General features: G+C 35.8%; 1 protein-coding gene across 9 annotated transcripts in view; it reads right to left on the reverse strand.

Annotated features, from left to right (window-relative positions):
- The window catches only part of PPP1R9A (protein phosphatase 1 regulatory subunit 9A), a 362,431-nt gene that overhangs the window by 48,080 nt on the left and 288,066 nt on the right, over nt 1–26,285 (reverse strand). For all 9 annotated transcript variants that reach the window (XM_064380380.1, XM_012450782.3, XM_064380381.1 and 6 more), the window contains 5 exons: nt 22,196–22,351; nt 5,903–5,956; nt 3,197–3,426; nt 1,617–1,713; nt 1,347–1,518 (listed from right to left, as the gene is read on the reverse strand). In XM_064380380.1, coding sequence (XP_064236450.1) covers nt 1,347–1,518; nt 1,617–1,713; nt 3,197–3,426; nt 5,903–5,956; nt 22,196–22,351 — 709 coding nt within the window. The remainder of the gene's footprint in view (nt 1–1,346; nt 1,519–1,616; nt 1,714–3,196; nt 3,427–5,902; nt 5,957–22,195; nt 22,352–26,285) is intronic.

Raw genomic sequence — 26,285 nt, forward strand, 5'->3', positions numbered from 1 at the left:
AGAAGGATATAAACCCAGTGAATGGATTCAAATCTCTAGATATCACTTTAATTTTAAATGAAGACTTCCAATACTTTCCATTTTTAATGGGTAAGAGTTTAGTTCTAAAAGTTCATGATAGGATATAAACACTTGCTTATCAGGAAAACCTCACTGGAGACATTTTAATATGTGAGAAGATCATGAAAAAAACTAAAAAGCCCACTATAAGAGGGATTTACTGCATAATGTCTTCTAATTTGCAAATATACCATAGATATTAAAACAGTGATTCATGTTCATACATGTGCAATCTAAGTACGGTGTGTGTGTGAGAACATAAGTAATTTATTTATAGTTGGTGTGTGAATGAATGAAGACAGTCATTTATAATATAAAATGTTTCCAGTTTTAGTCTTATTTGGTCTTTGACAGGAAAGACCTAAGAAGGATCCATAGTATACCATGTAAAAGCACAAAACTGTAAGGATTTTTTTTAACTAAATGAATTTCAAGTGCTGAAAGCTGCCTTCTGATATTATGAAAAAGATCTTTATTTTTCATATTTTTTAAGTAAATGAATTTCAAGTGCTGAAAGCTGCCTTCTGATATTATGAAAAAGATCTTTATTTTTCATAATATTTTTTAACTAAATGAATTTCAAGTGCTGAAAGCTGCCTTCTGATATTATGAAAAAGATCTTCATTCTAGTGACTTAAAAATTCTAAACCTTGGCTGGGTGCAGTGGCTCATTACTGTAATCCTAACACTTTGGGAAGCCAAGGCAGGCGGATCATCTGAAGTCAGGAGTTCGAGACCAGCCTGGTCAACAGGCAAAACCTCACTTCTACTAAAAATACAAAAATTAGCCAGGTGTGGTTGCACATGCCTGTAGTCACAGCTACTCGGGAGGCTGAGGCACGAAAATCTCTTGAACCTGGGAGGTGAAGGTTGCGGTGAGCTGAGATTACACCACTGCACTCCAGCCTGGGTGACAGAGTGAGACTCTGTCTCAAAAATAAATAAATAAATAAATAAAATCTAATTCATTAATACGTAAGTCGTATAGTTCATCCTAAATAGAATGAAACTATAATTTGTAAGGCAGTTTATTAAATCTGTCAATTTTATGATAATTTAAAAATAGTATTTGGCTTGTCTTTAGTTTGGATTTGTTAATTCTACATAGTAAAACATTTATTTTTGATAAGACAAGAGCTGAAGTGATTGACTCCAATTTTGATAAGCCTTTTCTTCATTCCCATAGTAGGAAGGTATTTCCAACTTTTAAATCTCTGGGTCAGAAAAATAAAAATAAAAATTTACACAGTCATCGAAAATAATATTTGTGGTTGAGTTAAACAAACCTTGACTTAGGCCATCGTGACAAGATGTTTGCTTGACATCCAAGTTCTCCAGGGTATCCCCTTTAGAGACTTCACCAAGAGATGTTCTTCTCTCAAAGATGTTGTTATTATTGTTAACTTGAGTCCCATTTTGCTTCAGTAGCCTGAATACCTCAGCTTCCAAATCTCTAATCTAGGAAAAACAAATCCGTTCATAAAACTCTAAACCAGCACTCCTCTCCAAGTACAGCAAAACCCTTATTAATTTGTGTCTTAGAGAACACAACTCACCCGTACTTGCAGGCCTTGCACTTCCACAAGGTGAGCTTTTTCCAAATCTTCTATTTTCTTTCTTTCTGCTTCCTGTCTTTTGATGAAATCAAGCTCTCTTAAGAAGAAAATAATAGTTCTGATTATATCAAGCACTCAATAAATGAAAGGTCTTATCTGAAACAATAACTGCATAGTAGGATAAGTAACCGAATAGTTATTTAAATGGACAAAATTCAATCAGTTAGAGGGAAAAGTATAGTAATGAAAGAAACTAAAACATCTTTAATGGGTCAGAAGGCAAAGAAAAATAATTTGATTCTGCTTATTATAATTTTCTTTTGTAGCTCCTGATTCTAGAACATCCAAACATATTTAGATAGGAACGACTGCACTAATGACCCACGTTGGGTAATTTGGTAGAGATAATTACTTGTCAGGTAGAAATAATTCCATATTTCCAATGTCATAAGCATATAAAACAGTTGTAACTAGATGGTAAAAATTCAAACAAAATAATTATAAGATTTCTATGAGTAACAGTGAAGAGCGGGCTAAGTGGGTCAGAAACATCGAGAGGGGCACTCACTTTTAAACCTAAGGAAAATATGAGAAGAAGAGAACTAACTCTATTTTGAAAATATATAGCAAATTTAGCAAAATTCACTATAAAATTATTTCATGAAAAAGAGTTTGGCAAAAAATCAAAACAGTGATATACTAAATTTATAGTCACAGAAAATACTCCCCTTTTAACAAGAAACTTTTGATAGCGATCCTTTTAAATATTAAAAACATTCTTTCCATAATAGGAAATAACAGAAATATGAATCTTACATATATGCTTAGTTTCTGAGGCTTGGCTTTGTAGACTAGAAAAGTTACTGGCACTACTTATTTGTTCTAATGAGCCAGAAGTAACTGATGAAAAAAATCTAGTAAAAACCTCCCTGGTCAGTCTCTGTGACATTACACTGAGATTCAAGAGATGGAAACAAAGGAGCAGTAACTCAGAAACAGCTGTTGAAAACCAAAAGCAGAATGTGGTAATGGTCTCTCTTACTGCAGTGAACTGAGGCCCTCTTGATTCTCTCAACAGCTGAGAAATGCAGAGTGGCAGGGCACGGGGCCCTGCTGGTTGATATTTACACTATCTGTAGTGGGAAATTCTGTAGTTACTGATCTAGGAATAGAGAGGAGCAGCCTGATCCAGGCCCCAACTGCAGCTTGCATGCTCCACATCCAATAATCAGTCATTCCGCATAACTTTCAGCTGGGCTTCTTGCTTCTAAATCACAGAGGTGTTTCAAAAAGAATAAAGAAATTCAGATGTTTTAACAGTTACTATTAACAATTAATTATCAAAAATAGCCAAGAGGCCCTGGTAGCCAAAAACTGTAAAACATACAAAATATAATCTCATGAAAAAGTGACAGACATACTTCCAAAACTTAATGTGTATTACGCTGTAACTATGCTCCTGGATAGGAAGGATATCTCTGAGGTCATCTTTTCTATTCCACTAGATAATTACAAAATTATGGGACATAAACCTTCTTTAGACAAACATAACTATTCTTTAATCATTAGAAGCTGCTTACTTTTGTTGAAAATCCTTGATCAATTTCTTTGCCTTGTTGTATTTCTTTTCCAAGGCCTGATACTGGCTTTGAGTCTCTTTGAGATGTTCGTTCACTGTGTGGCATAACGTTTGGGCCTCAATCCAGTAGCTTTCCAACTTCAACATTCTTTCCTTATTCTCTTCTATGTTCTGTTGGAGTTGGGTTTTTTCTAGTTCCCACCTCACTTTCTCATTTTCTGCCGCCTGCAGCTGGAGAAAACAAATGTCATGGCAAAGATAATTTGGCCACTTCTGTAGCAAAAATCTCTCATTTTTATAGCATGTTGTAGGTCAAGTCCCATTATCATAAACAATCACTGAAACCACTTCAGTTGAGAAAAGCAAGTATTATTTTTATAATTCCATAGATGATAAAATGGAAGCCTTGAAAAGTGAAACGATTTGTCCAAGGTCACACATTTGATAAACGATAAAACATGGATTAGATTCCACCTCACAGGATATTTCCATCACACCATGTGGTCTGAAATTCTGTGAGCAGTAAAAGATGTTTCAGAGTTTGATATATCCAATGAATGGCAACACGTTTTGAGTTTTTAAAAATATATAATTATATCTAAAAAATTTAACTAAAAATGGAGTGAAGAGGGGCAGGGAGGAGAGAGGAGTTAGAAGCATAGTATGGCCTAATGGTTAGGTCTCTGGAGTCATTTAGCATAGATTGAATCCCAGTTCTGCCATTAGTGGCCATTAAACCTTGGACAAGTAATTGAAGTCCTCCAAGACTCAATTATATCATCTATACAACAGAATTGTAATATAACACGCGAGTATGCTTGAAATAGCTCCTTAGATATAAGAATCATCTGATAAACATAAACCACTTTCACTCTGCTTTTAATCCTTTTGATGATCTTATTTCATTCCTTACTTCAATGGACATGAACATAGTCTATAGCTCATTACTGTACATGTACTGTAATAAATTTCTCAAGCTTTATAAACCTCAACTCTAATAAAAGTATAAAGATAGTGTAAGTGAAAGTATAACTTGTGGCTTGGTTAATTTAATTCCTTCCCATGGAACAGAAAGCTATAATCAGCTTTTTGTGCTTTCTGCTTCCAGGGACTCTTCGGAATAGATAGTACACTAGTCTAACACCCTAATTTCTACAGAAATCCAAGACTGATCATTTAGGTGAGGGCTCAAAAGTCATTCCCAATAACTGTCTGGACTTCAAACTAGTACTTTATCTACTTTATATGCCTTCTTTAATGTTCAAAAGAATGCAAAGTCATTATAAACTATCAATGTTCAAAATCATACAGCATTTAGCAAAAGTAAACATGTACTTTTATACACACACATCTATGTTTTTGCAAATATTTTTAACTAAACACATTTGTAAAACAGTTTATAAAGTCAGAAAGTAGCCAAAACAATTTCAAAATTAGGAATTCTATTATCAAAATGAATAATAATCATAATAAAGTGTGCTAATCTGTGGATATTATACACCAATGTAATGATGAAAAAATATAAAATGCTAATTTATAGTATTTTCTAAGTTAAATGTCTATAGTCTAATACATAAGCTCCAATAAAACATTTACAATTTAAATGTTTTACCAACAATTTAAAAAATCTTCAATTCTTTCTATGTCAAGAGACAATAACAATTTAAAACAGGACTAGATTATTTACTGCATCTTTTATTAAGCAATGTTTTGTATCAAGTTGTTTATTTAGCAACCACCACTAATTTAAAATTATTATTCATGGAGCTGGGCTGACACCATGAATGATGTATAGATGTATTTTGACTAAAGAGTTGCAGAGTGAATTAGCTGAGAATAGCATTTAACCAAAATAGCCTTGCTAATTCATCTCCATTTAAAACACATGGAGAAACCAAAGCAAGTGTTCAATGTGAACAATAAAACAGATCATTAGTGGTGGGGGAGTAATTATGTCTTAATTTTTAAAAGCCCATAGAAACATAAAGAATAATGCTTTATAAGTAATTTAAAAATATTTTTAAATCTTTGAAATTGGATATTTGATAAAACTAAATAAAACTGCTAGAATTGTGTCTCACATAAGTGCGTTAAAATTTGTCAATTAAAATATACAGACTAATAATACATACTTCCTTTTATCAAGACCTTTTCTCCCCCACAAACTTAATTTATGTGAACCAAACAACTAAGAATTTCCAGTAGTACCTGGCACTTAAAATAATTATGCATGTATTAAGTTTATAAGTTTATAATATTTCGTTATTAGAAATTAGGAATTGTTTATATATAAAAAATTAATATGCTATACTAAATTTGTTCCTAAAAACAAATAAATGATTAAATCTATTTATAATAAGGTAAGTAAAGAGGACATAGAGTAGCTTCGCTTAAGGAATTAGTAATCAAAACATGCTTCGCATGCTTGAACCGTTAAAAATATTACTTTTTAAGGAAATCTCAGAGGCCACATATGTGCAAATACATAAATATGTATGTTTAAAATATTGTGTTATTTGCACTGAGGGGGACATGGGTGTTTGCTCTCACTGGCAGGTTTGTCTATGTACCTAACAGTGAAAATGAATCTCTCACATTTGTATTCTTTCAAATGTACAGGGAGAAATCCTTTAGTCCTAGGGTTGAATTTATTCACAGTATCTGAAGTTCGAAAAGTAAAATTCAAACACCATGTTTTGGTGCTTACCTTGGTCTTCAATTTTTGAATCTCTGCTTCTGTAACTGCATGTTTGATTTGCAACTGAAAATCGAAAAGAAAGAAAAAATCTGAACTAAGAAAGTGTATCTATATTTTTAAAGCCTCAGCAGCTACAAGAATGCCTTATTACATAGTAAAAGGCCCAGAAAAGTGCTGCAGTGCAGCAAGTTGTAAATTAAAGTGTCTACTGTGTGAAATGACACTGGGTGCAAACTAATTAAACACAGAGTTTATGGTCTATACTCCCTAACATCAGATTAGGTTACCAATTTAATGGCTCAGGGACCAAGAGAAGAAAACACTTTTTATTGCCCTCTTTGCAGCTCTTCCTTTATGATTTTAATGTCAAGGAACTGTTTCCTTGCTAGGTCTAGCTCACTGAACGGCATAAGCAGGTAAGTGAGCCGGTACTGTGATTTAATTCCAAACCTGGCGGTGTGAAGATTTATTCCAAATCTGGAAGAAAGGTGGCGCTATGGTCCTGTGAGTTGCAAACACATTCTGATCAGCAGCTCGGCTGCAATGGGAGAGGAGGAGGACTGCAGTTGCCCGAAGAAATCTCCGATTTTTTTTTTTTTTTTTTAATTGCAGGAAAGGTACAGATCCAGGTATCTGTCCTCCAAAAGATCTGCTCCTTTTGAAGACTCAGATCCCAACAGAACAGCTTCTTCTACAGCTTATTAGTATAAGAGTCACAGTTTACATTTGTTTTGCTTGTCCTTTCCCCCCGACTTTGTTTTCTTTGTAAGGGAGGAAGAACGAACTGAAGGAATCATTTGTTTCCTTAGGGGATCAATACATACTCCCAGATTTAAGAAAAACAACTTATAGGTTCACGATTTCTTGTCTGAAATCCTTGGGGCCAGATGCTTTTGGAAGTCAGCATTCTTCCAACTTTAGAAAGGTAGTTAATATGTATCTTCTACAAATTGCTTATTATCCACAGCAGGGTCTTTGGAGGAACTCTATAGTCAAACACATGAATTATTTTTGCCACCAAACATGAATATTCCCACTAAGTGAGGCACATAAAAACTGTAAATAGCATCCTGTCAGGTCAGGTTGTACCACTAAATTAGTTTGACACGAAATTACAAAAAAGACTGGAGCATTTTGGATTTAAGACTGTACATGAAGGACCATAAACTATTATTATTACTGTAATCAAGTAAGGCTAAGAGGTTTTCTTTTCAGAAGTGAGTCTGACAGAAGGACAGAAATGCATTTTTAGACTAGCAATGTGAACCTGTGGAGACCATGCACGGCATAAATCTCAGCCCTCTCTTGGGTTTGCAACCTGTATTCCCTTGGTTTTTACCAAGTTCGTGGGGACACATGGGAAGGATGATAAGGGGAAGACAGAAGAATCAAAGACAGGCCTATTCGACCCTCTTGGATGCCAGTGGCTAACTGCCCAGAACCTGAGGGTTCCTAAGTTCCTTATAAAGTGCTCCCTCCTGTTATGCAAAGGGCCATGAGGTCTGCAGGCCACAGCTCCTGTTACTGCTCTTGGTGCTGAGGGATGGTGTTGAAACTTTTCAGTTTGATTCTGCCCCATTCACACTGCTTACATTCTTCCTGACCTGGTCACTCTGGCCATCTTGCTGGTGTGGCTATTGCTCCTTGCACCCTCACTGGCTCCTAGGGGGTTCTGTGCTTGAACAGTCTCTAGAGTAGGGCCATATGTGGAAAGGTTATTTTTATGAGGCCCCGAATCTGGCTCTTTTAGTTTCTTACCACAGCACAAGTGGTACAATTCTTACTTACCTGCCTTTAGCAGATGCTCAGAGCATTAGTGCACCTGGCAAGGAATCTAACCACAAATTTTCTCAATGACTAGATCGGAGGAAGATACAAAGATACACAGTGTTGCTCCAAAATCCCTGTAATTCCCTACCCCTTCACTGATGAGGTCTATGCTCATCCTAAGCCCTAGTCTGGATGGATCTTTTAGAAGCCTGACAACACCAGGCTAGCCAGTCAGATAGGTTTGAATGCCCAGCGGATACTCCAACTGTAGGCTCTTCTGGACTCATTTTAGACATGGGAAGACTAAGGATCAGAGAAGACAACCAACCTGGTCTAGTCCTCACAGTGAATCACTATTAAAACCGGGACTAAAACCTGGATCTTCTCATTCTGATCCAGTGCCATTTTCCTTAGAAAATGGGGATCAAATCAACAGGCATTCATTGAAGAGTTGCTATGTGGAGGATGCTGTGAAAATAACTTTTTCGGCTGGGCAAGGTGGCTCACCCTATAGTCCCAGCACTTTGGGAGGCCAAGGCGGGAGGATCATGAGCTCAAAAGATCAGTACCACCCTGGCCGACATAGTGAAACCCTGTCTCTACTAAAAATACGAAAATTAGCAAGGTGTGGTGGTGCACGTCTATAATTCCAGCTACTCGGGAGGGAGGCTGAGTCAGGAGAATCGCTTGAACCCAGGAGGTGGAAGTTGCAGTGAGCTGAGACTGTACCACTGCACTGCAACCTGGGTGACAGAGCAAGACTCTGTCTCAAAAAAAAAAAGCAAACTTTTTCTCCCTCTAATAAATATTAGGTCTAATCTCCCCCACCAGTATAAACTAATAATGTAAAAAAGGGCAAAAGTACTTAGACATTAGACACTTTATATATAAATCTACAAAAATAAATAATGTATATGCACACACACACATGGCTATGTGCTAAGGCATCCAGCAAATCCATACGCCCGGGTAATTTTGGAGGATTTGCAAGTTATCGACAAGATCTACTTCTTGTTCCGGCAACCATGTGCCAAGCATGAAGAGTAGTTAGACTGCTTGAATTCATCTCTGGCCTACCATGCACTCTGTGGAGCATTAGAAAATTACTTAACCTCTCTTACTTTCACTTTCCTCCCCTGTAAAATTCAGTGCTTTATAAGTCATAACCTTCCTCACTGGATGATTAAGTGATATAACCCACAGAAAGCATTTAGCACAGTGGCTAGCATAAAGTAAGTCCTCAATAAACTCAGCCAGGACCAAGAAAGAATGCTCTGAATAACTCAGATATGATTACCCCAGCTTCACCTCTCAGTCAAATGTGCTAACTGCTGTAAAATGTCACACCTGAAGTAAAATGAACATCTCTGCTTCTATTTAAACGGAAGCAAGAAATCAAAAGGGCAGATTTCACAGTTAACACTGCACTATGGGCAACTGCCATATTTTTATTAACTCGTGGTAGGGTAACCAAATACATGGCATGCAACTTGTTGGGACTTTGGACTTTCTTTTCTCAGATCACTGTGTCTTCTAGAAGTTGCTTCCCATATGAAAAATGCTAGATGGGAGGAACTCCAAGGGCCCTTTCACATACGACCGGTGTGACATTTATGAAACAAAGAACCTGAAGGTAGTTGTCAAGGCTGCAGAGTTTAGAAATTCTTGTTCCGAGCCAACATTTTCATTCTTGTGAATGAATACCCTAGAGGAATCCACAAATTGTGGGACAAACCTAGGTAAAACTGTGAAGCCCATGCTGATCTATTTCACCCCTCCCATCTCACCAACAATGGATAACAGGAAGGAAGTGAACTGATTAGCAGTGAGGTGAGAACAACTGCTAAAAGTCTGGAGTGTTACTAAGTATAGCTTAATTCTTTACATATAGGAAAGCAGAATGAATTGTGTAAATTCACACATTATTCAGAATGGACAAAATTTTCTTAGTACTCATAAGGCCTAAAAGTAAAGATATGTGATTATTTTAATTCTGCATGCACATTAAGAGAATTTATATAAATCTATCACTATTGATAAGAAAAGCATCGCAAATACACTAACTGAACGCTTTCATTTTATATAGTATGGACCTGTGTCTAGTGAGCTTATGTTGCAAGGCTAATAGGTGCCAAAGCCAGGTTTTAGAAATCTCAGCCCACGGTTCTTTCCACTAATACTAAATTTCTTACATTTGTAAGCCCCTTTATCTTTAATCATCTCCCTTTATCATTGCAAATGACTGGGGGAGGCAGGGCAAGTGTTATGAACCTCATGGTTCAGATGAGGAAAGAGACTAAGAGAAGTCACATACCTTCTTCAAGTTTCCACTAGAAGCAGGTGGTGGAGTGGAAACAAAATCAGGTTTCATTCTTCCTGCTTCTGTTTCTCTCTTCATCATGTAGCTAACTGAATCATTTGCTTTGGAATTTTTTTCATTTAGTCTTCCCCCAAACCCCAAGGGATATGTCACCATCATCCTCTCTAGATGAGAAGTTACTCCAATTGGAAACCATGGATCACTTCTGGTAGTCTCTGAGCATTCTGACACTGAATGCAGAATGGTGCTCAATCAGCTGCTGTTATTATTAAGGAAGCTTAGAAAGCACACCTCCACCTCCCTTAATAATCAATCAGCATTTAGTGAATGAGACTATGTGCTAGGTACTGTGCTAACTACTGAGGATACATGAACATGACATAGAATCTCTACCTTCAACATACTTCAGGGAGACTAATAAATACCACCTTGTAAGAATTCTCCAGATCACTCTGTGAGAAATGTCAGAGGCAACCTGCTCCCGGATGACTTGTTCAGTCTTTTGTTCCTATAGCCAGATCAGATGTCCTGTGGCTTTGGCCTGTTTGTCCAGCCATGGACCCTACCTTCCAAGCAAAGTGAGCAAGATGGACCCGAGATAGCTCCATCTCATGTTGAAAAGAAAATTGCTTTTCACAGGGGTGAAGGACCTTGACAAAAGAAGCATAGTTGGTAAAAGGTTGAGTTTTCTTATTCTAGAGCAGTTCCCTTTCCACATGTTTAAGAGATTTATGTCAAGAATCAATAACCTTTTCAAATTACAGGTCCAAGAGTTTGCAAGAATGGTCAGGCAGGCTGACTGCAGGGATAGAAGGTCAACAGGGCTGGGTAATAGAAAATAGAGCCTGAAATGCCTGTTGGGAGTTTTTGGGCTTCAGAGAATCTAGGTTTGGAGGAAAGACTTGGTATGGGTGGGCATAAATAAAAAGAAAAGGTTAAGGACTGCAGGTCAAAGTCTTTTAACTTACAAGACCATCTTTTTCATCTCTTCTGTCATCTTTAACATGAAAGCCATAGATAGGCACCTCAGGATTTCAGCACAAATAAACATACACATTCCTATGAGAACAGGAGCTTTCATTTAACATTCTGAAGGTGTACCTGCTGTGTATATTTTCTGTTTTGTTTTTTTCAAAAAGATGAATACAGAACATGCACTCATATCACTGAATCAATATAATCCAAATATAACTGTGCTAGAAATAGAGACATCTTACACAGAAACTTAAATAGTGAGACTGAACTTTTGCCCTCTTGCTACTTATCCTGTGAGAGTATGGAAAACATTTTTCTTTACAAAGTGAAAAATACCTTTGCAGGAAATGTTTTGAGAGAGCTCTAGTTCTAGAAAGATTACAATCAGATAAGAGCAACATTTTCTGCTGTTACTCTACAAAAGCAAATCAATAACTAATATTTTCATAGAACTTATAAAGTGTTTTCTAGATTGGAATCTAAATTTTTACAATTATCTTTGTGAGTATTTGAGTGACATATGTCTTACCTACAACAATGTAGCTCCACAAAAGAAATCAAAGCTGTTTTTAACTACATTTTGGTGCTGTTAAAATCAAGTTTTGCCACATTTCTTTGTAATTTCTGATGAAAAGTTTATACATGGTATCTATCCTGCTTATTAACAAAAGTGTTTTACTTAGGGAATCGTGTATGCAAAATGAACTAAAACTGGCTGACTGAACAATATCACAATCTAATCTGAATGGTAACATTAATTGCAGCATATGTAGCATAGGGCGAGATTCTCTAACAAGGTCACTCTCTAAGTAAGTACTCATAAACTTGTTATTAATGATGATGCTACTGGATGTAGTTTTAGGCCTGTAATTACAGCTCTTTTTTAAATAAATAACTGCTACTAAGTAGGCAGCAATTTATAGCTTCTCTACCTCTTAGTGGAAACATCCATAAAGATAACTTAATGTTATTATCCCATGCATTTATAACTTTTCTAGATTCATTTTCAAAGACTTAAATAAATAAAATAAACCAACTTTTAGACTCCATTTTTTCTTCAAGAGAAATGTAGAATTTTTTTTTTTTTTAATTTTTGCAAGTGCCATGACTCCTGAGGAAGAGTGGCAAGGGAGAAATTGGACAGTCAGTTTAAATGGCAACTGAGTTCCGGAGCCACTCTCGCCCTACCTTCCACTAAATTACCAGTGAAATCACATTTAAAACAAAAAAAAACTCAGAACCAAAAATAGACACCACAACTAAAAGCAATAGTTCATAGAATATAAAAGAGTCATGAAGTTGAATTAAGAAAAATCTATCCATGATTCCCTCTGACAACAGGGAGACACTTTGTACCCCCCCCACTGACGGCTTGAGATCCATTCTGTCTCAAGAAAAAACTGGACAACTTCTATTGTCTTGCCCAGGAATGGGGCCTCAAACCAGGCTCTCTAACTTCCTCAGTATTCCATATTTGTTCAGAAAGCAACTGTTAGGGGGAAATACAGGAAGGTGGCTGATGCATCTCATTGCATGGCACACCGCATACTTTCAGCTGCAGACCTTATACAGACAGGGATGGCCTCAGTAAGTGCCTTGATAGCAGTGAATACTGGAAATTACCTTTTTTATCTCTTTAGCTTAGAGAACTATGTGGCAATATTTGGGAGTATCTCACCTTAGCACAGAGAATTGCCCTAGATGTGAAACTGCTAGAAAATAGTAACTGGGCTGGAAACAAGGCACCTACATATCTATCCTTCCTGATCTAAATCTAGAAATGAAATTCATAATCAAAATGTGAATAATTACTGACTAACCAATTACTAAAAGGTTTTCATCTCATTTCAAGGTAAGTAAAGAAAAAACAGACCACCTTAGGTCTATTAACAAATACTGCAAATCAAGGTAAAGAAAATATCAACTTGAACACACAAATAAGTAAACTTGTGAAAATGATGTATCCCATAAGTAAAAAAATACTTTAAGACCACTTTTTGAAATTCCAAGGTGAAGAGAAAGTAAAGAAGGATGAGAAAGAATGAAGAGCAAGAAAACTAAACATTTAATAAGAGAATTAAGTCACGTTAGAAGTGCTAAAAAGTGTAAATGAATTTGAAATTAAAAGCATATCTCATTACAACTGAACTGTACACTTAAAATGATAAAGACAGTAAACTATACATGTATATTTTACCTAAATAAAAAATTAACCAAAAAGCATAATTAATGTTACAAAAAATAAAATCACTGATATAACAAGACAAATTTAAGAAACAATCTCAGATACAGAAAAAAAAAAGAAAAGAAAACCATAAAAAAGGTAATAGATACTGATGACAGTGTTTCTTGAAAAAAAAAACAAAAAAGAAAAACTGAAGGAAACATTAATGCACTAAAATGAAAACAAAATAAAAGAGAAAAGAAAGCAAATTAAAAAGAAAAATAATCAATGAAAGAAGACCTACTTTAAGAAATTGTGCTAAAAAATTTTAAAGTACAAAGTGAAAACAATACAAGCATCCAAATGCCAGCTTTATGTTAGACTTTTCCTTTAAAACACACTTAAATCAATAAATCTTGCCCTATCACTTTTTCAGTAAAAAAGTTTGTAAATGAATTAGAATGTCATTCTCAGTATGGGAAGCTCATGGAAATCATATCCTCCACAAATACTTAATAAATTACTTAAAGATTTATTCTGAGAATGAGGAAAAATTCAGAATTTAAAAAGCAATAATAGTGGATACTGATTAACCTGGGAGTATATCGGTTGTATCATTCAAAAGCTAACCAAATGTTTTTTTAAAATGTAACAATTATATTTTAATAATCTCTCTTAGAACCCAAGATTGTATCAAAATCTTCCATATGGAACAGTCAAATGATATTATTTAAATTCAAATTATATTATTTTATTCTTAATTTTTAATATTTTGATTTTTAATTTTAAATTAATTTTAAATTTAATTTTAATTTTAATCTTTTAATTTTAAGGTTTATATTATTTTGTTAAATTTTTAAATACTTTAAAAAAAGTTAAAGACAAACCTTAGTAAAAGTCAATAAACATAAAAAAATACAATAAAAGAAGATAAGAACATGTATACCTTGCATAATTATAGCAATAAACTTAACTTGGTTAAATTTCTTAATAAAAAATACAAACTCCAAGATTATGTTTGTTTGTTTATTTTGAGACTGGGTATCACTCTGTTGCCAAGATTGGAGTGCAATGGCACAATCACAATCAACTGCAGCCTCGGCCTCCCAGGCTAAGGTGGTTCTCTGACCTCAGCCCTCTAAGTAACTGGGAGCACAGGTGATTACATTTTTTTAAAGCTACAATAAAACAATGTGCTACAATTAGCTTTACGTTAAAAATAGGTACACACTTATACATTGGTGTTTATCCAGCAACTGCAAACAAAAGTATCAGTAAGAATATTAACATCACAATATAAAGGTTGATAAATCTTTAAGTCATATTTTATGTACTTTCAACATGGCATCAAAATAGATAACCAAAGCTGTAAGACACAAAATACAATGAGATATAATTCCAGTATATATAATTCTCAATTTCCTAGATTAAGGAAAAATGAATATGGATCCAGAAGGTCTAAAACACATCAAGTCACTTTTACCAAAAATACCCATATCAATCTACAATAAAAGCATCACATGCAAAAAAAGAAAACTTGAAAATACACTATTATCTGGTCTCTGTGTAATACAACATTAAATAAATTAAAAAGTTACAAATTAAAAAGTTTCCTGAATTATTCAAGTCAGAGAGAAAATGAAAGTAAAATTGAAAAATATAGACTATTTATGAAGTGATGACAATGAGAAGCATGCACGTTGAAATGAGATGTGGCCAAAGGCATAATAAGAGACAGGTTCATAATTTTAACTGCTTTTACTTCCTTGGGTAGGTATATTCCTAAGTATTTTATTTTTCTTTGCAGCTACTGTGAAGGTTGAGTTCTTGATTTGATTCTCAGTTTGGTCACTGAGCATGTATAGCAGAGCTACTGATTTGTGTACATTAATTTTGTATACTGAAACTTTGCTGAATTCATTTACCAGTTCTAGAAACTTTTTGGATGAGTCTTTAGGGTTTTTGAGGTATATGATCATATCAACAGCAAACAGCAAAAGTTTAATTTCCTCTTTACTGATTTGGATGCTCTTTCTTTCTTTTTTCTGATTGTCCTAGCTAGGACTTCCAGTGCTATGTTAAACAGAAGTAGTCAAAGTGGGCATCCTTGTTTTGTTCCAGTTTTCATGGGGAATGTTTCAACTTTTCCCCATTCAGTATAATGTTGGCTGTGGGTTTGTGAGAGATGGCATTTATTACCTTACGGTATGTCTCTTCTATGCCGATTTTGCTGATGGTTTTAATTATAAAGCGATGCTGGATTCTGTCAAATGCTTTTTCTGCATCTATTGAGATAATCATGTGATTTTAAATTTTAATCCTGTTATGTGGTGTATCACATTTATTGACTTGCATATGTTAAATCATTCCTGCATCCCTAGTATGAAACCCACTTGGTCATAGTAGGTTATCTTTTTGATATGTTGGATTCAGTTCACTAGTATTTTGTTGAGGATTTTTGCATCTATATTCATCAGGGATGTTGGTCTGTAGTTTTCTTTTTTTGTTATATCCTTTTGCAGTTTGGGTATTTGGGTGATACCAGCTTCGTAGAATGATTTAGGAAGTATTCCCTCTTTCTCTGTCTTTTTGAATAGTGTCAATAGGATTGGTACTAATTCTTCTTTGAATGTCTGACACAATTCAGCTGTAAATGTGTATAGTCCTGGACTATTTTTATTGGCAATCTTTTTTTCTCTTTTTTTTACTATACTTTAAGTTCTGGGATACATGTGCAGAACATGCAGGTTTGTTACATAGGTATACATGTGCCATGGTCATTTGCTGCACCCATCAATCCATCATCTACATTAGGTATTTCTCCTAATGCTATCCCTCCTCTTGCCCCCTTATCCACTGACAGGCCCTGGTGTGTAATGTTCCCCTCCCTGTGCCCATGTGTTCTCATTGTTCAACTCTCGCTTATGAGTGAGAACATGTGGTGTTTGGTTTTCCGTTCCTGTGTTAGTTTGTTGAGAATGATGGTTTCCAGCTTCATCCATGTCCCTGCAAAGGACATGAACTCATTGTTTTTTTATGGCTGCATAGTATTCCATGGTGTATATGTGCCACATTTTCTTTATCCAGTCTATCATTGATGGGCATTTGGATTGGTTCCAAGTCTTTGCTATTGTGAACAGTGCTGTAATAAACATATGTGTGCATATGTCTTTATAGTAGAATGATTTATAATCCTTTGAATATATACCCAGTAATGGGATTGCTGGGTCAAATGGTATTTCTGGTTCTAGATCCTTGAGGAATCATCACACTATCTTCTACAATAGTTGAACTAATTTACACTCCCACCAACAGTGGAAAAGCATTCATATTTCTCCACATCCTCTCCAGCATGTTGTTTCCTGACTTTTTAATGATCACCATTCTAACTGGTGTGAGATGGTATCTCATTGTGGTTTGATTTGCATTTCTCTAATGATCAGTGATGACGAGCTTTTTTTTTTTAATATGTTTTTTGGCCACATAAATGTCCTCTTTTGAAAAGTGTCTGTTCATATACTTCACCCACTTTTTGATGTATTTTTTTTTTCTTGTAAATTTGTTTAAGTTCCTTGTAGAATCTGGATATTAGCCCTTTGTCAGATGGATAGATTGCAAAAGTGTTCTCCCATTCTGTAGGTTGCCTGTTCACTCTGATGATAGTTTCTTTTGCTGTGGAAAAGTTCTTCAGCTTATGTAGATTCCATTTGTCAAGTTTGGCTTTTGTTGCCATTCATTTTGGTGTTTTAGTCATGGAGTTTTTGCCCATGCCTATGTCCTGAATGGTATTGTCTAGGTTTTCTTCTAGGGTTCTATGGTTTTAGGTCTTACATTTAAATCTTTAATCTATCTTGAGTTAATTTTTGTATAAGGTGTAAGGAAGGGGTCCAGTTTCAGTTTTCTGCATACGGCTAGTCAGTTTTCCCTACACTATTTATTGAATAGGGAATCCTTTCCCCAATTTTGGCAATATTTTTAGTACAGTTCAATCTCACTTCTTGCTATTGGTCTGTTCAGAGATTCTATATCTTCCTGGTTTAATCGAGGATAGTTGTATATTTCCAGGAATTTAAATATCTCCTCTTTATTTTCTAGTTTATTCATGCAAAGGTGTTCACAGTAGCCTGGAATGATCTTTGATATTTCTGTGGTATCAGTTGTAGCATCTTCTGTTTCATTTCTAATTGAGTTTATTTCGATCTTCTCTCTTCTTTTCTTGGTTAGTCTTGCTAGAGATCTATCAATTTTATTTATCTTTTCAAAGAACCAGTTTTTTGTTTCATTTATGTTTTGGATTTGTTTGTTTGTTTGTTTCAATTTCATTTAGTTTTGCTCTAATCTTCATTATTTCTTTTCTTCTGTTGGGTTTGGATTTGGATTGTTCTTGCTTCTTCAGTTCTGTGAGGTGTGACCTTAGATTGTCAGTTTGTGCCCTTTCAATCTTTCTGATATAGGTATTTAATGCTATAAACTTTCCTCTTAGCATCACTTTTGCTGTATCCCAGAGGTTTTGATAGGTTGCATCACTATTACCATACTGTTCAAATGATTTTTTAATTTCCCTCTTGATTTCATTATTGACCCAACAATCATTCAGGAGCAAGATTATTTAATTTTCATGTATTTGCATTGTTTTGAGGGCTCCTTTCAGAATTGATTTCCAATTTTATTCCACAGCAGTCTTAGAGAACTTGAGATAATTTCAATTTTCTTAAATGTACTGAGACTTCTTTTGTAGCCTATCATGAGGTCTATGTTGGAGATTGATACATGCACTGATGAATACAATGTATATTCTACAGTTGCTGGGTAGAATGTTCTACAAATATCTACAGATATTTGTAGAAGTCCATTTGTCGTAGGGTATCGTTTAAGCCTATTGTTTCTGTGTTAACTTTCTGTCTTGATGACCTACCTGTCTAGTGCTGACAGTGGAGTATTAAAATCACCCACTATTATTGTGTTGCCATCTATCTCATTTCTTAGTTCTAATAGTAATAAGTTTGGGAGCTCCAGTGTTAGCTGCATATATATTTAAAATTGTAATAGTTTCCTGTTAGACTAGTCCTTTTATCATTACATAAAGTCTCTTTGTATTTTTTCAGGCAGTCAGCAGGGTCATAGAGCTCCCAAGATATAACCTTTGTCTTCAGCTACCAGGGTGGGAGGAGGAAGACCATAGGTCGGGGCAGGGACAGGGGTGTCTGAGCTCAGCCTCTCCTTGGGTGGAAGATGGGGTTGTGGTTCCCAGTCCAGGGGCATTATATTCCCAGGGGGATTATGGCTACCTCTGCTGAGTCACATAGGCCACCAGGGAAGTGAAGGAAAAGTCGGCAGTCATAAACCTTACCCTGCTCCTAAGCAGCCCAGAGTCCTAAAGGCCAGTCTCACTCCCGCTGTGCCCTCCACAACAGCACCAAGTCTATTTCCAGGTAGCTCATGACCAGGGCTGAGAATTCGTCCTAGACCACGAGCCTCCCCATTGAGAAAGCAAGGAGACTCATAGTTTTTTGGCATCTCAGGGAGGCTGCAGTTGTGATCTAGTTCCTTCAAAAGATCTCTTGGCTTTCCTGGTATTTTCCAGTGGCAGTTCCTGGAGCAAAAGTTCACCATGTGAGTCTCTACACACTGCTCTGTCCATTCAAGCAGGACCTGCAAGCTAGTCCTGCCTCCTATCTGCCATCTTAATTCTCCCAGTTTCTATTTATTTATTTGAGACAGGGTTATGTCTGGCTCTGTCACCCAGGCTGGAGTGCAGTGGCAACCTTCATGGCTCACTGTAACTTCGAACTCCTGAGCTCAAGCCATTCTCCTACCTCAGTCTCTCAACGAAATGGGAATATAGGTGTGAGCCAATCATGCCTGGCCCTTGGGGCAGCTTTTCTTTAACCCACTCCAGTAATATTTTCTGTTACTTATAGCTGGATACTTAGGTAACTTATGTATGTATGTGACTTACATAATAAATAGAGGGCACTATAAAATTTTAGAGAGGATGAGAAAAAAGGCTTGAATTAAATAAATTCCATAAACTTGGATTAAAAGATTCAACATTATTATTATTATTATTTTGAGATGGAGTCTTGCTCTGTTGCCTAGGCTGGAGTGCAGTGGCGTTATCTCAGTTCACTGCAACCTCTGCCTCCCAGGTTTAAGCAATTCTCCTGCCTCAGTCTCCCGAGTAGCTGGGATTACAGGTGCGTGACACCACACCCTGCTAATTTTTTGTATTTTTACTAGAGATGGGGTTTCACCATCTTGGCCAGGCTGGTCTTAAACTTCTGACCTCGGGATACACCGATCTCAGCCCCCCAAAGTGCTGGGATTACAGGTGTGAGCCACCATGCCTGCCTTCAATGTGATTTTTAAAATGCCAGTTCTCTGCAAATTTACTAGTTTAACATAATTACAACAAAAAATGCAGAGTATTTTTCAAGGGTATTTATAACGTGATTCAAATATTTTCTTGAATAAGTTGAAAAGTAAAGGCATTTTGAAGAGAAGAGTTGGGGGGATGTAACTTAGTCCATCAATATTGATGTATATTGTAATAGTATTTCACTGAAGAAAAATGAGAAGATGGAGTAGACTATGAAGGCCATAAGCAGTTCAGAAGTAAAGGCACAAATTCTTTAGATAATAATGTTGGCTCTCCCACCAAAGGGAAATGGGCAAATCAGCATGTAATAAAAGGACTAGCCAACCTGTCAACTATTTGGAAACTTTAAATTAGGTACCTGTCTTATATCATACAACAAATTCCAGTATATGCTTGACACCAGTAATTCCCTAAATATTTAACCACTAACTATATGCCAAGAACTGTGCAAAGACTGAGGACACAAGAGTAAGCAAAAACATGGGAGCTTAGAGTCTAGCAGGAAGATACAAAACAGGCCCAAAGTAGGACTGATTGAGATAATGTCAGTGTAATGTGCTTTCCCCAAGTAGTAAAACACATACTTTTGCTCAAAATAATTAAGACAATCCTGTAACAGGAAACTCTGTAAAGACTCCAATACGACTCTTCACACTCACCCCAAGTTTTGTGCGTAATTCTGTGAAAAGTGTCTGGTGCTATACAATATTTGGACATGTATATTAATCACATAAAGAAATCTAAGACTATGATAGTGACACTGTACAAGATATAAATGTCACAAAAGAGTGCCACACAGGTGATCCACAGGGGCAATATTCTGAAGAAATGAATATATTAATGTTAAATGTAAAACAAAAGCGGATAAAAAATTATAAGTGGAATAATATGATATTGCCTATTATTGAGGTGAGGAAAAAATTCTAATTCTTAGAAACCAAAACTAAAAGAAAGTTACAGATCTGGTTACTTAAGCTAAAAATAAATTAGCCATGTTACATAGAATGAGTCCAGATCACACAGCAGTCTATACCAGGGTCAACAATATTTTTCAGTGAAGGGCCAGAAAGCAAACAATTTAGGATTTGCAGGGCATACAGTCTCTGTTGCAACTACTCAACTTTCCTGTTGTAATATGTAATCAGCCACAAACAATAAAGAGATGGGCATGCTTGTGTTCAAATAAAACTTTATTTATAAAAAGCAGGCCAGATTTGGACAATGTATCATAATTTTCCAACCCCTGACCTAGATCATTTAATTGTCTACACAATGGTGCATGCTTAAAACAATATATATGGAGCTTTGAGTCCTTGGCTCAATTTTGAAAACGGAAGATATAACTTTCCATACATTATTTGTGCCCTATAGGCTCTTCACCCTACATAAAATAATGTGGACCCTTCTTCCAGCTCAATTATCTACCAAAGACTAGGAGTCATACTCACCTAGCAAAATGAAAGAGGTGTATTAGAGGCTTTTGCCAGGGAATAGTACTTTGAACTCACTGCCTCCAATATTTGTTAAAGTTGGGTTATGGGTTAAAATATTCAAGGAAGATTTCTTAGAGTACAAGTCATCTACCTACATTTCTTGATAACATATTCTTTAACCAGATAAGGGCTACAGACAAACAGTAAGTAGATTATACCTCTTCCTCCCAATCAGCCACTTTCTGCAGAACTTTTCTTTTTCTGTATTGCTCTTTGGTTTGAAGATATTAGTTAATTTAGAAAGTCTTTATAAGAAATGAACAAATTGTAAATAATGACATATTTCTCTTTTATGATGGAGGATACTCTCCCAAAACAATGAAGGATAAACTGCTTGGGGACCTATTAATCACTGTTTCTGTTTCACATGCGTCAGGTTTCTGAGAAGATACTTTGGAAGAAGAGTTATCCACATTTCCTCCCCCAGATTCTATTCCTGGCCCTTCTCTAAGAGCACATTGCCTCAGGAGTCTGACCTCTTCAGACTGAGACTGCATCACCACATTCCCTTGCCTGGGTTTGGAAGCATCAACAGGAAAAGGAAAGCAGAGTCAGGGTATATTCTTACCCTTGCCCCAAGGATGCAGCTTTTAGCAGTGGCTGCATCTTATAAAGCTGTGGATGTTGAATGGCCTTCCTCCAAAATGGGAATATCTTCCCCTCTTTTTACCCATTAAGCCAAAAGATGGTAATAGCCTCCTGCTGTTGCCAGTCCCTGTGCACTTCACCGCCCCTTGTTAGTGCTCAAAGTCTGCGTATTAAACTCTCTTCAAGTAAACCCTTTGGGCATGCCATCTGATGCTTATTAGAAATCTATCTCATGAACAGAAAGACAAAAAGAGTGTTTTTAGGAAAGAGCCTTTTTTTCCACTGCCTTAAGAGAAAATCTTATCACCAGGTACCAAAAATTCTGTAAAACTGAAAACATATAACTTAAACATTTAAACATCATAAAAATGCACATTTAAGTTACTGTTTGAAATTATGGGCTACATATATGTCACTACGACAAATAAGCATTTAAATCAATGACTGTGGAATGAGATCTACTTAAATTCTACTTGAAATTCAATGAGACTCAAGACAACCTGTTATTTAAAAGCTTTCATTTGCAAACAGGTTATTCTTATTATTTAAACAGAAATATATGCTTAATAAAATGGACAGGCATAGATAAACATTTTGCAGCTTAGTGGCATACCTCTTTAAACTTGTGACTGAGCTTGCTTGTGTCCAGGTCTGATGGAGAAAACATGTCCTCATTCTCAGGCAGCTCAAAGACTTCAATGGCCATGTCGCTGCCAGGCAGAACAGGTCCTACCTCATCTTCTTCTTCATCTGTGGCATATTCTCCTGTCTGAAAGGAAGGGGATTTCAGAAATCCAGCTGTCCTTACCCCAGGTGGAGGTGAGTTATTTGAAAATATTTAATAAAAGACAAATAAGACATGTCCCCAAATGGTAAAAGTGTTAAGTAGGGTTTTCAGTCAAGCATGCCTCATGCAGCCAATGTTATAAACAAATGTTAGTTCAAAGATCCAAAGTGACAAACATATGCCATATACAAGTGTGTTTAAGTGGCACACTAGTATATGGCATCTACTAGTATCAGTGGCATCTTTAGCATAGAAACAAGAATTGCTTTTTTTCTTTCAATCTGAGCACTTGATTATCTTACCAAATAAAATTATGTTGCTGAGGCAAATAAGAAATTTGTTAAAATTCCCTTTGTGAATGAGCCACCCAATACTGGGAGCAAGGAAAAGGGAAGGGGAGTTTAAAAAAAATCACAGAATTGGAAGTGACCTTAATTAAGCCTTGCAAAGGTTTAGCTGATTAATTCTACTAAGCTTTAAAGTTCAAACGGTTCTGTTTGTCAATTATTGTGGCGGTGAACTAGTGAGCTAAAGAATAAACCAAAAGGTTTCTAACCTATAGCCTCCACCAAGTGTATTGTTTTGCCTGCCCAGCACTTTTATAAATCTGAGTATTTTGTCAATGTGAGAAAAATGTTTCACATAAAGTTTCAGATTTCCAGCTTTGAGAAAGCCAAATATCTGTTAATATAGACACATTGGGAGATGATAACAATTGGCCAGTTAGCAGTGGTTGCCCCTCTTAGAAGACTTATAAGCTTTCTTATACCCCACAACTTCTCTAATGCCATATTGTTCTATGTTGTTAGCTTCACTCCTTTGTAATGCCCACTGGCTCCTGTACCTATCTGAGTTCATGACCCCTGGAATAAATGTTCCTCTTTGTCACTAACTTCCTTAACTTTATTAGAAAGTAGATCCTCTCCTGGCAGCATCAAGCTGTGAGAATATAATTCAAAATAATTGTTTGAAATCTATACCTTATGAGATAATTTAAAGATAAATCACTGACTCACAGGGTTAAAAAGACAAAGTTCATTGAACTTATCCCTGTTCCTTCAGGTGACACGTTATCTAACACATAAAACAGAGATAGAAATTCATATTGCCTTTTAAAAACTGTCATGAACAGTGTACAGAATGATCTATTCCTTTGATTAAATAGGCTCAGTATCTGATTGCTGTTTTTTTCTTTTGGTTCTGTATTATATCCTTCCTACCAAAGCAGGAATCCCCCTCCCCCTTTCCCCTCAACCCATGCTTGCACGTGAAGGAAATCTGGTCCTTAATCTCAATGTCTGGAAGACTATTGTTAAGTTGCCTTCAGATTTCTCTTTTTCAAATAAAATAATTCTAGTTTCCTCAAAGGTAATTCGCTGTAATTGTCTTTGTGGTTGTGCTCTGATTTCTCTCCAAGTTTTCCACGTTTCTCTAAATTGCAAAGCCTGAAAGTAGACACAGTTTCTAGTAAGGAATTTGAGGGTCATTGACTATGATGAACACACTGCCACAGCATCCTTCACACTCTGCCTCCCCACACAGAGGCTACTGTCATGAAGAACTTGACATTGGTGGCATCCGTGTATGGAAGTAAGCTCAGATATTCCATGCAGAGCAATAATTTTCCAAACTGGTTACAGGTTAGTTGGAACCTTTATTTTCCCCAAGTACTATCAGAACTGATTTGACTGAAAGGCAAAGAGGTTGGTAGCCTCCAGTATGATCCTTTTATCTCCTGAGTACTGGAACTCTAGAACTCTGTAGAAGTCAGTCTGAAAATGTCTAAACTATAAATACCACTTCAAGTGTCTTTGGCACTGGCAGGTGAAGGTAGCTGAAGAATGGGAGCTGGTTGGTCCCAAATAGCTTGTACTTATTTACTAGTACAATGAGATCCTACAAATCTTTTAAAAAAAACTCTAATTCCAGATTTGGTAATTTTTTTGGTATTCTGTGAATTAATTAATCTCCTGTTCATACATATTTCCAGAGCCAACAAATACTTTGTAAATTCCAGTGAAGTTAACAGGAATGCAGCTAAGACTGGCAAGTAAATAATCTCAAGATACCTTTCAGAAAAAGTTTCATGTAGAGGTATAAAACTGTGTACTTGTTTTTAACCCTATCATTATAACTGGCAGCAAAACCCAAGTCTTTATTATGAAGGCTTAAACCAGGTATACAGAATTCACTATACACAGCATTGAATGGCTCAAGAAACTCCTATGCTAAATTTAAAGTATGACTAAGCCATAACAATCAGGCACGTTTTAAACAAGAGTTGAAAGGAACAATTTGATTTCCTTTTGCTAGCTTGAAAATAAATACTTGTTCACTACATGTGAGAGAATATAAATATGTGCCTAGGATGGGACCAGACATAAAACAGGATCTCAGCAAATATTTTTAAAAGAATAAATCCAAGAATGCAAATGCATTAACTTGGTTAATATATAGAACTTTCTAAGGAGGTTTTCAATAATATAAAGAAAATAAACTGTGGCTACTTGTTAAGAAGGCAGTAGCATATCATAATGACAACCTTACCGTGAATCACAGGATTAGGGTATACACGACGTATGCAATTCTTACCTCTAAGTATAGTAGCACTTTGTCATCCATATACACTTTAATTATGAAAATTATCTTCATAAATATGTTATTAAGCATTCTTCTTGATTCTTTTGTTGACTCTGCCAGTCTCCTCTCCTTCCCAATACCCAAATTACTTGCAGTACTGTTAAAAATCTTATCACTCATTTCATCTTTCTATTTCCTAATGTTTTCTTTCTCCAATTAGCCTTATAAGCATCTTGAGGACAAATATGTCTTTTGCTGTCTTGATTCTACTTATTACTTATTATAGGCTAGGGATGGCATGTTTAAAACATTATAATTATTTCTTGCTGATCACCTGCCATTCCAACCTTAAACAGGCTTTAGAATAAAGGATGCATTTACTACAGAATCTGATAAATGCCTGGAAATAAAAAAGTTACATTTAGTGGAGTAAGAAAAATAGGTTCTTCTGATATTTTATCTTTATTGAAAATGGAAATTATTTTTGTGGCTACACTGCAAATAAAATAAGTCACACGGAATGTGTCCTTAGAATGTTGTAAACCTCAAATTTTAAATCTGCCATTCACAAAGGAAGATGAACAATGTTGTACTAAAAAAAAAAACAAAACCAACAAAACCCAAAATTACAACAAAGTATCTCCACTGGTATCTAGCTTTTTCTATTTCTGCTCAAACTAAAAAATCTTACAAGTAAGCAGAGACTCTTGAAATTCTTTTTCCTAACACACAAATCTACTTCAAATGTGGCAGTAACAGTTTTTTGGGTACAAAACTGAAGAGATAGTAATTTTCCTTTCCATGCCCTTACCTACTACCTTTTTGATTAATATATAATACTTTTTAATAGCCCCACACAATGGGGCAAAAAATGAAGAGCAATCCTTTTGCAACTTACTGTGTGCCCAGCATTATACATTCCCCAACAACTATGTGATAGAGGTGTTACCATATTATCTTAATTTGAGGACACTGAGACTCAAGAGACCATACCTAAGGTCAATTAGTTAAGTTGTTGAAGCTACATCCAACATATTCCAAAGCCTATGCTCCTTCTTCTATGCTGTAATGTTTCCAATCTACAGAAACTAAAGTTCTGCGGAAAAAAAAAATTGGGAATAAATTTTTTATGTAATCCCAACCCCAGACCTTGGTGCATAATCCTATTGTATCGAAATTCACCTTCCACAGCTTTGAACATTATCACTGAGTTCACTTTGAAGACCTGCACCTCTGTATAGTGGGCTCCAAAGTTCTTGTCCTCTTCTCCTCTCTCATAATATGCTTACCCATGGCAGGTATACAGAATTCCCCTTTGAAAGGATGGGGAGCAGTA

Source organism: Aotus nancymaae, unplaced genomic scaffold, assembly GCF_030222135.1.
Source record: "Aotus nancymaae isolate 86718 unplaced genomic scaffold, 86718_ANA_hifiasm-v0.15.2.pri h1tg000025l, whole genome shotgun sequence".
Classification (NCBI taxonomy): Eukaryota; Metazoa; Chordata; class Mammalia; order Primates; family Aotidae; genus Aotus; species Aotus nancymaae.